A 14,211-nucleotide genomic window follows, 5' to 3' on the forward strand; every position below is an offset into this window, starting at 1 on the left:
TAAATCTATGCAAAATATAGTTATTGGTGTTAAATATTTTTGATGTCTGAGTATACCCCGTCCCCCTCAAAAAATGCAGACCATTTTGTTGGTGATTTTGGGTGTGATGCATCTCCATATCTAATTCTTCTATGTCCGTCTACGATACCCAGTGGCGTGCACAAGGTTTTAAACCAGGATATGCACTATAACTAAAAATTGGAAAATTTTTATGAGTTCTGAGATCCAACATAAGGTTGTTTTGAGTTCTTGGGCAGTACATTTTTGCATCTCTGGAGTGAACGCCATTGACCGTGTTTAGCTTTGCTTACAAAGTGCATTTTGATTAAGTAAATCTACATTGGGAGACAATTCAGAAAATTGATGATATCAAAACGTAATCATGGAGATACAAGAGTAAAAATTGTTGTTGCAGCTTTATCTATTTTCTGCACAAGCAATAGATTATTTGTTCCAAAATAAAAAACAAAATTGCGCAAGAACATATTTTATTTTAGAGAAAATGTTCCAAGTACTTAAAATAACTAATTACCAATAAATAACAATAATGCGAATATTTAGCAAGTATTAAACACAAAAATATAAATAATTATAGCTTCAGTCATCAAACGAAGACATAACTAGTCTCATAGTGTTGTAGATAAACAGCATACTCGTAATTATGAATACACCGTTTTAATATTCACTATAATTTTCATGGAAAAATAAAACCTGTGATATCAGTAATAATGTGACTTTCTCGTACGCTAAGCTTTTTCGTTCGTGCTAGAAAACGTAGCTTATTTCTAAATAAATATTGTCATACAAGACAATATTTATTTAGAAATAAAGTGAAATATAAAATGCTTTACCAAAATCAGTAGGTAATTAATTGAACAAGATAAACAAAAGCAAAAAAACAAAGGGAATTTAAAGCTTTTAATAAGCTTGTTTCTTATTTAAAAAATTATATATTTTTTTATTCATCCTTAGGCTCATTATCGCACTATAATTCATCTCAATGCCATTATGTGTTAAAAGGCTCCATTCACATTAGCGCAAAGTCCAAGCTAAGTGTCGCGATGTTTTACGCGACTGCATTGAAGCGTTATTGTATTGCGTTATATATGTAACCATTAGATTGTAAAATACGTTATTTTATAATCTCACTCGTGGTATTATAATCTACCGTCATATTGTGAACTGAAAATAATGATTACAATTTAACGTGTTATTTTTCGTAACGTAATTTAACGTGTTATTTTTGGTATATTATAATCTATCGGAATTGAAACCGAACATCGTAAAACCGTATCGTTACGAACGCATTTGCCAATCTATATTGTTTTCTATCATAACGTACAAAAATAAGAACGTGACACTTTGCTTCAATTCTACGCCAATATGAATGGATCACAGCAAAACGATGATAGGATTTACTATTTCATTTGGGCTAAACATAAATTCTGAATGTGCTGCCAAGTAATTTGTAACATAAACAATGTTTGCATCGTTTGCTATTAGGCTTTTGTATACTATCTACTTAAAATATTAGTTTTAACAGTCCTTATTAATGTGATCTATGTATACATATTATCATTACCTATAATTACTTGTGATAGAGAGTGAGCAACGTTTTGTATACTTATAAAATATTATAGAGTATTATAAGATTATACAATAAACATATTTTTTTTTGTGATGGTGATATTTTATTTTACTTTATTGGCGAAATTATATGGCAAAATGGTGCGTATTCAGTTTTAAGCAGACAGAACTAAAAATAATACTATCTCCTTTTCAATTTTCCCCAATGACAGGCATAGCACTATTTTTAAAACTGACATATTTTATCGAGTTTGTAATTTGTCTACAAGTAAATTGGGCACCATAGTACAATGGGTCTGTTACCATATATCCGTAACAAATATATAATGTTATTATGAAAAAAAAAAACAAATGTTTCAAAAATCAGGATAGCCTTCATTTGAATTCTAAAGACTTGTGAAACATATAGTAACAAACTCAAAAACTAAATTTTCACAGATAACATTCAAAAGGACTTGGACACGGAAACATGACAATGTAATAAGTTCACTTTCTTCCTTTAATTAATGGCTTAGTTACAAAAAGTACATACATAGACTAAGAGGCCAAGAATTGGTAAAGGTATTTGGCAAGTCCACATATTTCTAGCTGTAAGCAAATAATCCAGTCTTTGTTTATTCATATAGATATACATACTTTAATTGGAGATCCACTTGTGCGTTAAACAGTACCTGTGATTATTATTAACACTAGATAATTTAACCCTTACAGCATTAGAAATAAAAGTACTTCAACTGCCAACCCTCATAGACCCAATGTGATAAATATAATATCAAACCCCTTGAGAATAAGGGGAAGGATGCTTAACTGTAGGACATTATAATCGCTGACTATAGAAAGACATACTTTCCACATCCATATAATATCACTTCTTGGACTCTTAGTCTATAAGTTTACAAAGAAGCTCTGTGGTATTAAAAAAGTTCCTTATAAAAATATTAAAGGTACATTATAAAATATATACAACTTAGTATAGTATATTAGTTTACACGCCATAAGAAGGAAAATTAAAGTAACAAGTTATAGACTTAGTAAAACATTATCTTATATTACTTTTTTTATTACGGATATTTTTACATATAGGCACCTTAGAATAACTGTCTAACTCTGCTATTTCGCATTTAACGCAGACATACAAACATATCACGCCTCATTCTCGTATCTGTCATTGCTCTCATCTGTATTGCATTATTTTATTTTTATCTCCTGCCATAGTCTAAGATCCGGTATTAGAAATATATACACTCATCTGTTATTAATTAGTGAAAATAAATGTGAGTACAAAATCTAGGAAACCATGAACTAGATCAAAGGCAATATAATTAAAATGAGCTTTCATTTGACATATTAGACGACTAACTGATGAGGATATATTTATCACATTACTTAACTGTTTATCCAGGCGCAATTTTACTAAGCAACATATGTGGAATGTGTCAACGTGAATATTTTCCATAATTTTTTTCTTATCCCAGTTAAATAACATATGAGGGTATATATTTCCTTTGCCAGATCTCGTACTGCTATACCCATCTTCCACTACCATATATAAGTGTCAGCACTGTAGCATTTAACACTATGCACTTTACTTGGTATCTTAGTAATGTAATTGACAAATAATGCCATATTTTTCATTATACGTTTATGCAAAAATATAGCATTATGTGTCTGTCTAAGAAACATTTGCAACCAAATCAGCACTAACAGTTTACTTTAGCCTTTTGAGCCAACATACACAGAGTTGGATTTAAAATATTAGCATATTTAGTGGGCTCTTAAACTATCAAAATTCTGCTCTTACAGCCTTTTTTTAAGTCAATAAATATATGTACATAGCCTTAAATATACCACTATAAATCAATGCCAAACTATTTCCTAACCCTACACAAGTATAGAAACTAACCAAACAAATACTAGACCTGTCTGTCTATCAAATATTTTCGTTTTTCTATCCTTGCTTTTTAATGAAATGACATAATTAACGTCATTTCTTTTATAATATAATTTAAATATATTCAGGAATTCAGGCTTGAGATAAAAATTAATAAAATAGGTAAAAACACTATATAATCAGCACATTATAAAATATGTACTTATATAACTATACCAAGAATATAAGAGGCAAAGCAATCATTATGTTTGGTAATTTTCTCAATAAACCAACAGAATCCCCTTATTAGAGGTTTAAATTTGGCGATCACACTATACTAATAATCAAAATGACACAGGGACTATCGGTAATGCTTTACAGCTAGTGGCTTGCACAGAATATTTAACAAGGCTGGTCACTACTCATATCAATATATAAACTGGATTTTTTTATGTATGTAGTGCAATCCACCATAATTAGCCGTTACTTTTAAAACAATGGGTTACCATATAAACTTCAATTAAATAATTCGTGGACTTATTTGCCCATTCATAGAGAAATTACACAGACACAAAGAAATTAAATGTAACAGAATAAAAAAGAATTACATTGTATACTTTAAGTTTGATTAAATCACCTAGTTACCTATATCATATAACTTGCAAGTTATTTTACCAACGTTTGATTATATTTATACAGTATTGCTAAAGTGGAGGTACAAATAATTTCTGAACATATATATAATATATCCTGTATAAATATATCTTCTATTGTTAGGAGCTACTAAAGTTAATACTTTCATTCGTGTGGAGCATGTTTCAATCCCTATTTATATAAAACTAATCAATTACAATATGTACATTATCAAATAGTTCTGTTTCACAGACACTTGATGGTTGAATGACACTGTTATAAATAAAATTAAGTTTTGGGTTTTTTAAAAATGTCCGCTTTTTTAACTTATAGCACCACCATTACTACAACCACAGTCACATATATAGTCCACTCACATTCACTTTACAGAGCCGCTAAAGTTATTATATGTATCCATGTTCAGCACATGATATTGTGCTTGGTCAATTAGCAAGTTTTGAGGTGAACACACAACATGCATGTTTGTAATATCCTACCAATCACACTAATATTATGTAGGCGTAAGTTCTTATGTTTGTTACTCTTTTATACTGCAATTTGGCTAAAATTTGGAACGGAGATCCCAAAAAAATCCTTAGTTTCCGCAGTATTTGCGAAAAACTAAATTTCACGTCGCGAAAGTCAGGTGCATCCGCTAATATAATAAACATGATATGATAATGAGCCATTTTCCTTGCACATGCACAACTTAGGGCTACTGTACATCTTACTAATACATTAGCGGACGCCCGCAACTTCGTCCGCGAGAAATTTAGTTTTTCACAAATACCTCGGGAACCATGGATTTTTCTGGGATGAAAGTTGCCTATGTGTTAATTCAGAGTAAAATCTATTTCCACTCCAAATGTCATCCAAATCGGTTCAGTAGTTGCGGCGTTAAAGAGTAACAAACATCCACACCAACATCCATACAAACTTTCGGGTTTATAATATTAGTAGGATCTAAACTAAAAAAACCAGTTTTTTTTTAATGACAAATTAGCCCTATAATCACGATTTCACCTGATTTTGAGTGATGGTCTAAAAAGATTCAACAGGGTTAAGTACAAGTTTATTTCACCCATAGCTATAAACTTACAAAAGCAGACAATCTATACTTGTGTGTGCACCTCAAATTATAGTCTAAGATCCGCATTAAAACGACCTTCACCCATCTGTTTACTGAATAAAAAGTATTTTATATTAAATCAAATATGTCAATAAATATATTGCCTAAAAAAAGTCCAGAATATGATGATGATGTCCAATATCTAGGACTAAATTTAAATATAATTTTCATTTTAAAGGTTTCACACTTTCGCTCGTTCCATTGGTATGGAATTAGTCCATTAACCAAACCAGATAAAATAAAAAAAAAAAATTGTTAATTACTCATATTCTGGACTGAAATTTTTTAGGCAACCCTATAGGCAATATACACCATGCTAGTAAGTTCACCGTCTGTAAGCCGCTCCGACAGATATTAGTCTAATACAAGAAACCTGTTAACAATATTAAAAATGACCTCAAGCTAATTCACATCCTAGCGAAAAAAAAACTCAAATTATGAAAAAAATTTCGTAAGTATGAAGTCATTGAACAATACCTAGTTTAAGCTAAAGTGAATGACTTAAAAGGGACAACAAGCCGCTTGGATTAGCTTAGTAGGTGTTTGAAAATAATATAAGATATTCGTCTCTCTTTGATATAAAAATATTTAATCCAGTAAACAGATGGGTGAAGGTCGTCTTACATTGGGATCCTGTACTGTCAGCTAATTCACCTGCACAGCTGGTCGCGGTGCGGGGGTCAGCGGATGAGGCACGTGAGGCACAGCTCCGCGGAGCCGATGCAGTCGTCGTGGCAGAACGCGCCGCACTTCTTGCACAGGATCATCGCGCGCAGGTTGCACACGCACGCGTCGTCCGCGCCCACGCTCCTGCATCTGGTCACGTTCTGTGAAACATACGTAAATCTATATAATGTACAGTTAGGAAAGTGTAGTCTGAGAAGGATATGACGTCACTCGACTATTGTTGGAATCATTAGGTCAACTTGTGCTGAAGCTAAGATCGTTGACCATACAGCCTAAGATATACGATATTTTTCAAGACTTATGATTGGTCTTTTTGTTTGTTTTATTGTTTGTTAAATAAACATATTATAGTATAGACATAGTTTATACATTGTCATATTGTTTTATTTGTAACGAGTTACACTTACAACATTGCTGTTTTGATTCGACGGTGGTGCACTAGACGCCCTCGGAGCAACGTTGGGTGTTCTCTGGACAAGGATATATTGTCCCATGTTGTTAGACCTGTTCTCATTTATCTGGAAAGTTAATATTGTCAAGTGAGATTTAATACAATAGGAACCTTAAGCTAATAGAATACAAGTCCATTGACAAAATTAACCTCTGAAATGAACCAACGTGAATTACACTTAGAAGGCTGTTACTATGTCAGAAAATAACTCTGAGCACTATGCCATCATTTCTGAGCGGTACAGGTGAGTACATGAGTAAATGGAATATCTCAGGTACAAATTACGACTAATTATTAATATCGATAGACCTAGTGCCGTACAAAAGTGATGGTGCCGGAATAAGAAATCAGTGCAAATTAAATGTCATGCATCAAATTAATATTTTTTTCTTATAAAAGATCCTTTTCTGGCAAACACAAAAAAAAATAATAAAATTGGTCCAGACGTTTGAACGTTTGAGATGTGACAGCCCAGTGGGACTGAGCTCTGCCTTCGATTCGGAGGGCGTAGGTACAAATCTATAGATATACTAATAGGTCAGGGTTAGTCATAGTGAACCAGCGGACAAAACATTACAGATAGCAAAGGTCACCTCAGCGTGCGGCATGACGGCGGGCAGTTGCCGCACGAGCACGGGCGGCGGCGGGCGCGGGGCGCGAGCGGGCCGCGTCAGCAGCGCGGGCGGGGGCCGCAGCTGGCCGCGCAGCGCGTCGCGGTTGGGGCTGTTCTGTATCACCGCCTGGCAGATTTGGTAGCTCCGCTCCAGGTTCACCGCGCCAGGGGGCACCTTGTTCGAGCTACGGCTTCTGTATAACGAGAGTATTTATATAGTACACATTTTATCTCTCTTATGTAATACTTGCTGATTTGTTATAAAACTTTTTTCTACTCCCACTCAATATAAGACACAGACAAAGAACGAAAGTTACCGACATAGCTCTAAGGGCTAGTACATTGAAGTGGCAGTGGCCTGGTCATGTCTCTCGGACGACCGATGGTCGTTGGAGTCGTAAGGTCCTTGAGTGGAGACCGCTTCTCGGTAAGCGAAGTGTGGGGCGTCCCCCCACTAGGTGGGGCGACGACCTCCGGAAGGTGGCAGGCATCGATTGGATGCAAAAAGCCAAAGATAGAGCCGGCTGGCGCTACTTAAAAGAGGCCTATGTCCAGCAGTGGATACATGATGGCTGATGATGATGATGATGATGATGATGATGATGACTCAATATAAAACCATATGTTAACGCCAAAGTATGGCCTTATTGATAGTGCGGTCGGGGCCTAAATGATCTGTAATCATTACTTGTTTTGTATAACTTATTTATATTGTCTATTACTGTAATGTTACGCTCAAAAATCGAAAACGCTCAGTGAGCGGAAAAATAGCTCACAACGCGTTGTGGGCACAATAAAACATCCACATGGCGAAATTCGTGTTATGGCTCTAATGAAAACGCGCACGATGCGTTGTGGCAATCACTGAACGACCAAATCTCAATGCGTTGTGGCAATGAAGAAAATCCATGACGCGTATGGAATATTATTAGGATACGACGCACACAACAGCAGGGGAGCCGAATAGGGGATTTTTGCAGTTGCTCGATCGCGATAGGTGAACATAAGGGACTTACCTTGAACGTTGTTGATTACCTTCACCAAGTATGAGTGTTTTTATAATTCACATTTACAGCATAGCAGTTTTTAGATGACTACCTTGAACCTTGAAAATTGTGGAATGCTCCATACAAACTTCCACCCGCCATTATAGGGAAATGGGGGTCAGAAGGTGACAAAAAGTAGCCTGTATCACTCTCCATCCTTATAACAATCTCCACTTAAAGAAATCACGTCAATTCGTCGCTTCGTTTTGCCGTGCAAGAGGGACAAACAAACAGAAACACACACTTTCACATTTATAATATTATAAAATAAAATAAAATAATAATAAGTAATATGGATACCTGTTTGATTCTTTTCCTGATTTGGATTTCTTTGCAGCACTCCTAGTACTCTGTGTTGTTGTAGTAGAGTTAATGGACAGGTTCGCCGCTGTAGTGCTGGAGACATGACTCGAAGCCGGCTCCAATTCTTGTTTAACCAGCACGTCTTTCATTGAATGACAGCTCTCAGACGAATTAGACGATTCCATATTAAAGTTCGTATCCCTATCTGTTTTATACATACAGTTCTCTTCGTTCATGTTCACGTCCTCCATACTGGTTTTTGAGTCTTCATTAACATATTTAGCATTATCTGTATTGACATTTGAGAAATTTTGTATTGTGATAACATTTTCGTTTTGTGTCCAATCACTGTCACTTTTCCATAACACTGCTGAGTTTTTGGGCTTGGCCGGATCCTGGAGGTGGTCATCGGGATATGACACGACCTGTGAGGATTTAGATCTATAAATTCAAATATCATAATTATGAAATGCTAAATTAATTTATTTGTAAAGTACCAGTTTATGAATTAGAATATAGCTTGGTAAATTCGTTCTTAACTCCCGATGGTCCGCGCGGGCCGGGGGGCATATAGAGATTAACGAAAAACACACAACTGCACCTAAGTTCCCCGAACGCACGATTTCACACCCGCGCAGTCATTCCCCCCCGTCGCTCACATGGTAGTGTCATTAACGAACTTGTCAGACTATAGTAGTCAATTCTAACAGTGGATGACATTGAGCTTCGATTTAGTATACAACATTTCACATCAGCCATATTTTCTGTCAGGCTAATAAGAATTATAAATTACTTATGTGAAATAATAATTTATGAAAATAGAAGAATTTTAAAGAGAACATAGAAAAGTACACTTACAGATGTATTTGTAACTTCCATCATGGGAATAGACGTGTTCTGTGACATTGGCATTGTAACAACAGCAGTCACATCTAAAATGAACAATAACACACAAAGATTAACTACTAATCACCAAAAATTCTATCTTAGAAATCAAATTCACAACACAAACAGTTCAATTCAAATAATTTGTATAGGTAAATGCTACCTTATTGTCAAACTTGTATTTAAAATTTAAAACTTTTTATTACTCTACCCTCCCTATATTTCCCTTTTACACAAGCAGTACTGAGCAGAACTTTGTCTAGGTTTGCATTTTTGTATAAATCTTTTTCAAGTTTTGGTATTTGTTGTTTACACTGTTGATGATATATAATTACAAAATTAATTCAGTGAAAAAATCATGGCATTTTTTGGTTGATAAGGAATTTGCTACTTGTGCTTATATAATTTTATATTTAAATAGATGATACCAGCCACCTGTATCCACTATGTGACATCATTAAACAGATGGGTCAAGGTCATTTCTAATTTGGGTCTCAATACTAGAAGATCCTAATTAGAAAGAACCTTCACCTATCTGTTTAGTGGATGAAATGTTTTATATCAAATTTAGTAGGTTAAAATATACATTGCGAGTAGATTTCCTAAAAATCTCCTGGCCTTGTCAATTATTAACTATCATTAATGATAGTTTGGCGAGGAGTTTTATAGGCAACTTATTTGCAACATGGTTTTTAACATGCTAATTTTGATATAAAATATTTTTCATCCATTACATAGATAGGTGAAGGTTGTTTTTTTATATGGATCTTTGACTAATAGGCCTAATAGGCCTATGTATTACATAAAAGTTTCAGGGAGTAAAAACTGCCTACCTACTATGTGTTACTATTTACCATATTGTACTGTGATAAATGTATGTAATTAATAGCAGAAATTAACTCCACTTACTTGTTTCACTAATATAAGAAGTCAACTCCATAAGGTTTGTCTGAGGTGGGTATTTTTCTTCTTCATTTTCTAAAATATGAGAAATTTATTCAGATTTAAGTTTCAGCTGCAATTAATTCTGTATATGTGATTTTATTTTCAGTGAGAGTAAAATTGTTTTGTGGGATATTGTTGCACTTACATCAATCAAAGATATGAGCAATCAATCAATTTGCATATATGATACATATTTGTTTCAAATCTATTTTGTGTGTGGTTGAGTTACAAACATACATACATTGTATAGGGACTAAACAAACAGACAAACATTAACATTTAGGATATTAGTGCTTTAAAAGTGTTTAAAATATGTAATAGTAATGTCAAACAAAGTGATTTTAAAAAACCAATTTACCTGTAGTTACATGGTAATACAGATAAATTAGTGTCAATAATAAAAATTATTGACAATTGAATTGTTAAATATATTGCATGCTGTAAATCTCTCCCATTACAAGATCAAACTTACGAGTTGTTAGTATTGGCAGACCACTTGTTTCTAAAATAAAAGACTCTGCATCTTTGAAATGTTCGTCATAGTAGCTAGGTACATTGTTTTCAGTCTCTTTGTCTTTTTGATCACTTTTCTCAGCTATGTGTATGTCTGTGTCAACAACACACTGCTCCAAAGGTTTCACATAATCTGTTTCTGCAACAACTTCCATTTTGTCATATTGTATATCTTTTGCTGGGAGTGGTGACTTGTTGCATTCAACTGAGTCAACACTGGCAGTATATGTCTCAGCTACTTGTGAGCCGGTGTATTCCTCGGGTATATCATTTACAGGGGATACAGATTCTTTGCAATCCTCCTCTTTAACTTCTGGTATCATCTGATCTATTTCTACTTCAGTATTGTGATATTCTGTGACATTATCACACGCTTGGGATATATTGTTTAAATGGTTCTCAATTTTTAGACTGGACATAGAAGACACACTTTGCTCATCATACTCATAAATTGAAGTAGTCGCTTTGCTGTCTTCACTGTTAGTGTCTACTTGGTCTTGCACTGTATACATATTAAGTTCTTCAGCCTGACACATTTGCTCTGTGTTGTAATTTAACTCTACATCAGACCCATTATTGCTCTCATTACTGACATTGTTCTGACTCAAATAACTTGTATTATCCAATTCAATATCTTCTTCATATTTAATTCTCTTTGAGAACCTATATTCATTTATGTCATTACTCAATCTTTTGGTTGTTTCGGCAACAGTGTCTGCATCTGGGTCTAATACTTTATCTTCATCACAGTCTTTTGATGTACTACATTCTTCTATCTTAACTACACTCATATCTAAGTCTTGCTTAATGTCATGTCCGGCATCATTGTCAGGTAGCAGAAGTGGATCTATTGGGGTAGAGGAAACGGATTCCTCTATTCTGGTTGCAGAGGAGTCAGAAAAGCTAAAGTCCATCTGACATTCAACATAACCCTGACCTTTACCATGTTTAATTGGTAGCAACCCTGGAACTGGAGCACAGGGTTTATTGCCAACTGCCACTTCATCCTCTGCTTCTTCAGCCTCCTTTGCTGAAGATCTAGTTACTGCACCAACAGAACGCAGTCTCTTACTAGAACTGGATGACTTACTCTTTTTGATCTTTGGAACAGTACTGCTACTGGTGATTGAAGCTGTAGGCCTTAATTTGATTGTCGTTTTTAAAGATGGACGTTCTGAATTTATACTTATGGATGATTTTTCCCTTTGCTGCTTTTCACCCCAGAAAGGTTCAAAGTGTTTTAATTTCCACGGATCAATTTTGCTTTTTTCTTTTTCGGCTTCAGTCTTCATTTTTTGCTGATTCTCTGGTGTAAATTCTCCACCAGATAGAGACTCTTGCCATTCCAAACATGCTCTGGCAAAAAATTCATTGTTCAGACTAGATGAACTTAGCCGACCTGATGTGCTAGGTCTGTCTACATTGGGCAGCAGCTGTCCAAGCTTATACTGATAGAGATTAGGGAGTAGAGAAAATGTATGCTTATTGAGCAGAGCTCTAATGTTAGTATTAACTAAAATGGAATCTGGAGTTTCTAAATCTATGCAGCCTTCTCTAGTTTGCTGCAACTGAGCAGCTGTTGACAGCTTCTTGCTGCTTCGCTTTCTAGGCTTAATACAAAATCCTGGTATGCTAGCTAGCACTTCTCGCATCGTGGACGGCCTCTTGCTGGACGCCGAACTGGTGTCTGAGGAAGAAGTGGCCGCGGTCCACTCGCGATTCTCTGGCGGAGGAGGCGGTGGAAGTGGCTTAACGATAATTCGCGGTAATGGTCTAGAATGGTTTGAACTCTTTTTTCTTCGTTTAGATTGCTTCCTAGAGGAGTGTTTGTTTGGTTTTTCACCATCTTGAGGTATGCGAATAACAGTGTACTGGTCGTTATTATTGCATGACATGTATTTACTTTCCGATGAATTATCAGAGTATTCCATATCGTTATCAACCGATTCCATCGGCGATACGTCCAGCTCCATTGTTCTCTCGTGCTTAGCGTTTTATTACTCAAAGTAATGTGCTAAACCGAAGAATTTAATGCCGCAGCCAATCACTACTTCAACCCATTATGTATTACTTCACGTATGATAAACATGTGTTATATTTTTTGGAGCATATCAAAAACGTGGAGAATTCAATCATCACTTAATTGAAGTAATTCAAGGTTAAACAACATAGTATTCATTTCTTTTCACAACAGAAGAGCGAAAATCAAAATGTCACAACAACGCAGAAAATGGATTCCGCTAAAGTTACGTTCCGTTACAGGCAGGCATGCAATAGGCATGGCAACATTTATGTGATTTATGATCCTACTATCCCAGCAACATCTTACTCTATGATCTATCTACTGTCTAAAGGAAAGGAAACACAGCATGGCACCCTCAGACGAATTAGTGTGCACCTAAGGCGTGCACCTATTATGTCTACTTTCCAGTAGTTTTGTTTTGTTTTGAATTTTCCCCGTTCTCGGTACTAAAAAAAAATGTTTTTCAAAAGTTTTATAAATATAAAGTGCTATGCTTTTATCCTCTAAGCATAGCACTATTTATATATGTATTATCACAAAGATCTGTCATTATAGAGCAACCAATAAAAATTGATAGTTTTATCAGATTATTAAAATCATAGTGGAAATTTGGATAATCATCAGACGAATTACAATAAATATCATATACTAGCGAATGCCTGCGACTGCGTCTGCGTGAAACTTAGTTTTACACAAATCCCTCGGGATCAATGGATTTTCAGGGATGAAAAGTATTGGAATTTCTGATTAGTGAAATTTCCATTCCATTTCATTTCAGCCAATTCGGTTTAGTAGTTGCGGCCTTAAAGAGTAACAAACATCCAAACAAACGTCCATACAAACTTTCGCGTTTATAATATTGTAGGATTTAGATTACTTTCTTTCAAATTTAATAAATGTAAATCATGAAATCAGCTATCTTCATATATCATACTCGTAAGATGATGCTCCGGGCTAAATAGTGATGAATTTCGCAAATATATTTATTAATTTATTAAATAGCCAGATCATCTTTCATCAGATCATCATAATTAAAATAAGAACATAATATTACCTACGTATAGAACATAGGAGCCGTGAGAGCCCAGTGGATATGACCTCTGCCTCCGATTCCGGAGGATATGGGTTCGAATCGGGTCCGGTCAGCAGTGAGCCGTATATGGGTTGATAACGACGACGACGATAGAACAAAATAGCAGTTATCATCAATTATCAAGGTAGTTGCAATCCTAAGTTAATGACAGAACACATGGTTACCCTTTGAAAGACAGTGCTTTTATTAATTTTCAACGAGCTTACATGTAAACCTTTTGCGTTTGAAGTTAATGACAACTACAGGGACCCTCTCTCTTTTCTCCCCGACCAAAATGACTGGCTGATAAAGTATTTTGAACATTGTGATCGCTTAGTGGAACGTCGTCATTTTATTACACTATTAATTTTTAATATAGTGTAATCTGTGGAGGGTGTAGGCGACGCAGGCTCAAAAGGGGTAGTGATCTCAGAGCTATCGCTCGCCACCTTTG

General features: G+C 35.1%; 1 protein-coding gene across 1 annotated transcript; it reads right to left on the reverse strand.

The window, feature by feature from the left end:
* Positions 1-471: 471 nt before the first annotated feature.
* On the reverse strand, positions 472-12,930 carry LOC112058279 (polycomb protein Asx). Its single transcript, XM_024098991.2, has 7 exons — positions 10,622-12,930; positions 10,114-10,182; positions 9,178-9,251; positions 8,317-8,744; positions 6,951-7,164; positions 6,314-6,424; positions 472-6,046 (listed from the first exon to the last, which is right to left on the reverse strand). Exons 1-7 carry the CDS (start codon positions 12,633-12,635, stop codon positions 5,900-5,902), a joined length of 3,057 nt encoding a protein of 1,018 aa, XP_023954759.2. The 5' UTR covers positions 12,636-12,930; the 3' UTR covers positions 472-5,899.
* Between the last annotated feature and the right edge of the window lie 1,281 nt (positions 12,931-14,211).

This window comes from Bicyclus anynana, chromosome 3, assembly GCF_947172395.1.
Source record: "Bicyclus anynana chromosome 3, ilBicAnyn1.1, whole genome shotgun sequence".
In the NCBI taxonomy this organism is placed as follows: Eukaryota; Metazoa; Arthropoda; class Insecta; order Lepidoptera; family Nymphalidae; genus Bicyclus; species Bicyclus anynana.

Bases quoted from the DNA above. Each gene is read 5' to 3' on its own strand.
- LOC112058279 (XM_024098991.2), bottom strand. From the start codon at position 12,635: ATGGAGCTGGACGTATCGCCGATGGAATCGGTTGATAACGATATGGAA. The intron at 10,183-10,621 runs GTAAGTTTGATC...CTCATATTTTAG, and splicing joins TCTGCCAATACTAACAACTC to AAAATGAAGAAGAAAAATAC. The intron at 6,047-6,313 runs GTAAGTGTAACT...TATGTTTCACAG, and splicing joins CGAATCAAAACAGCAATGTT to AACGTGACCAGATGCAGGAG.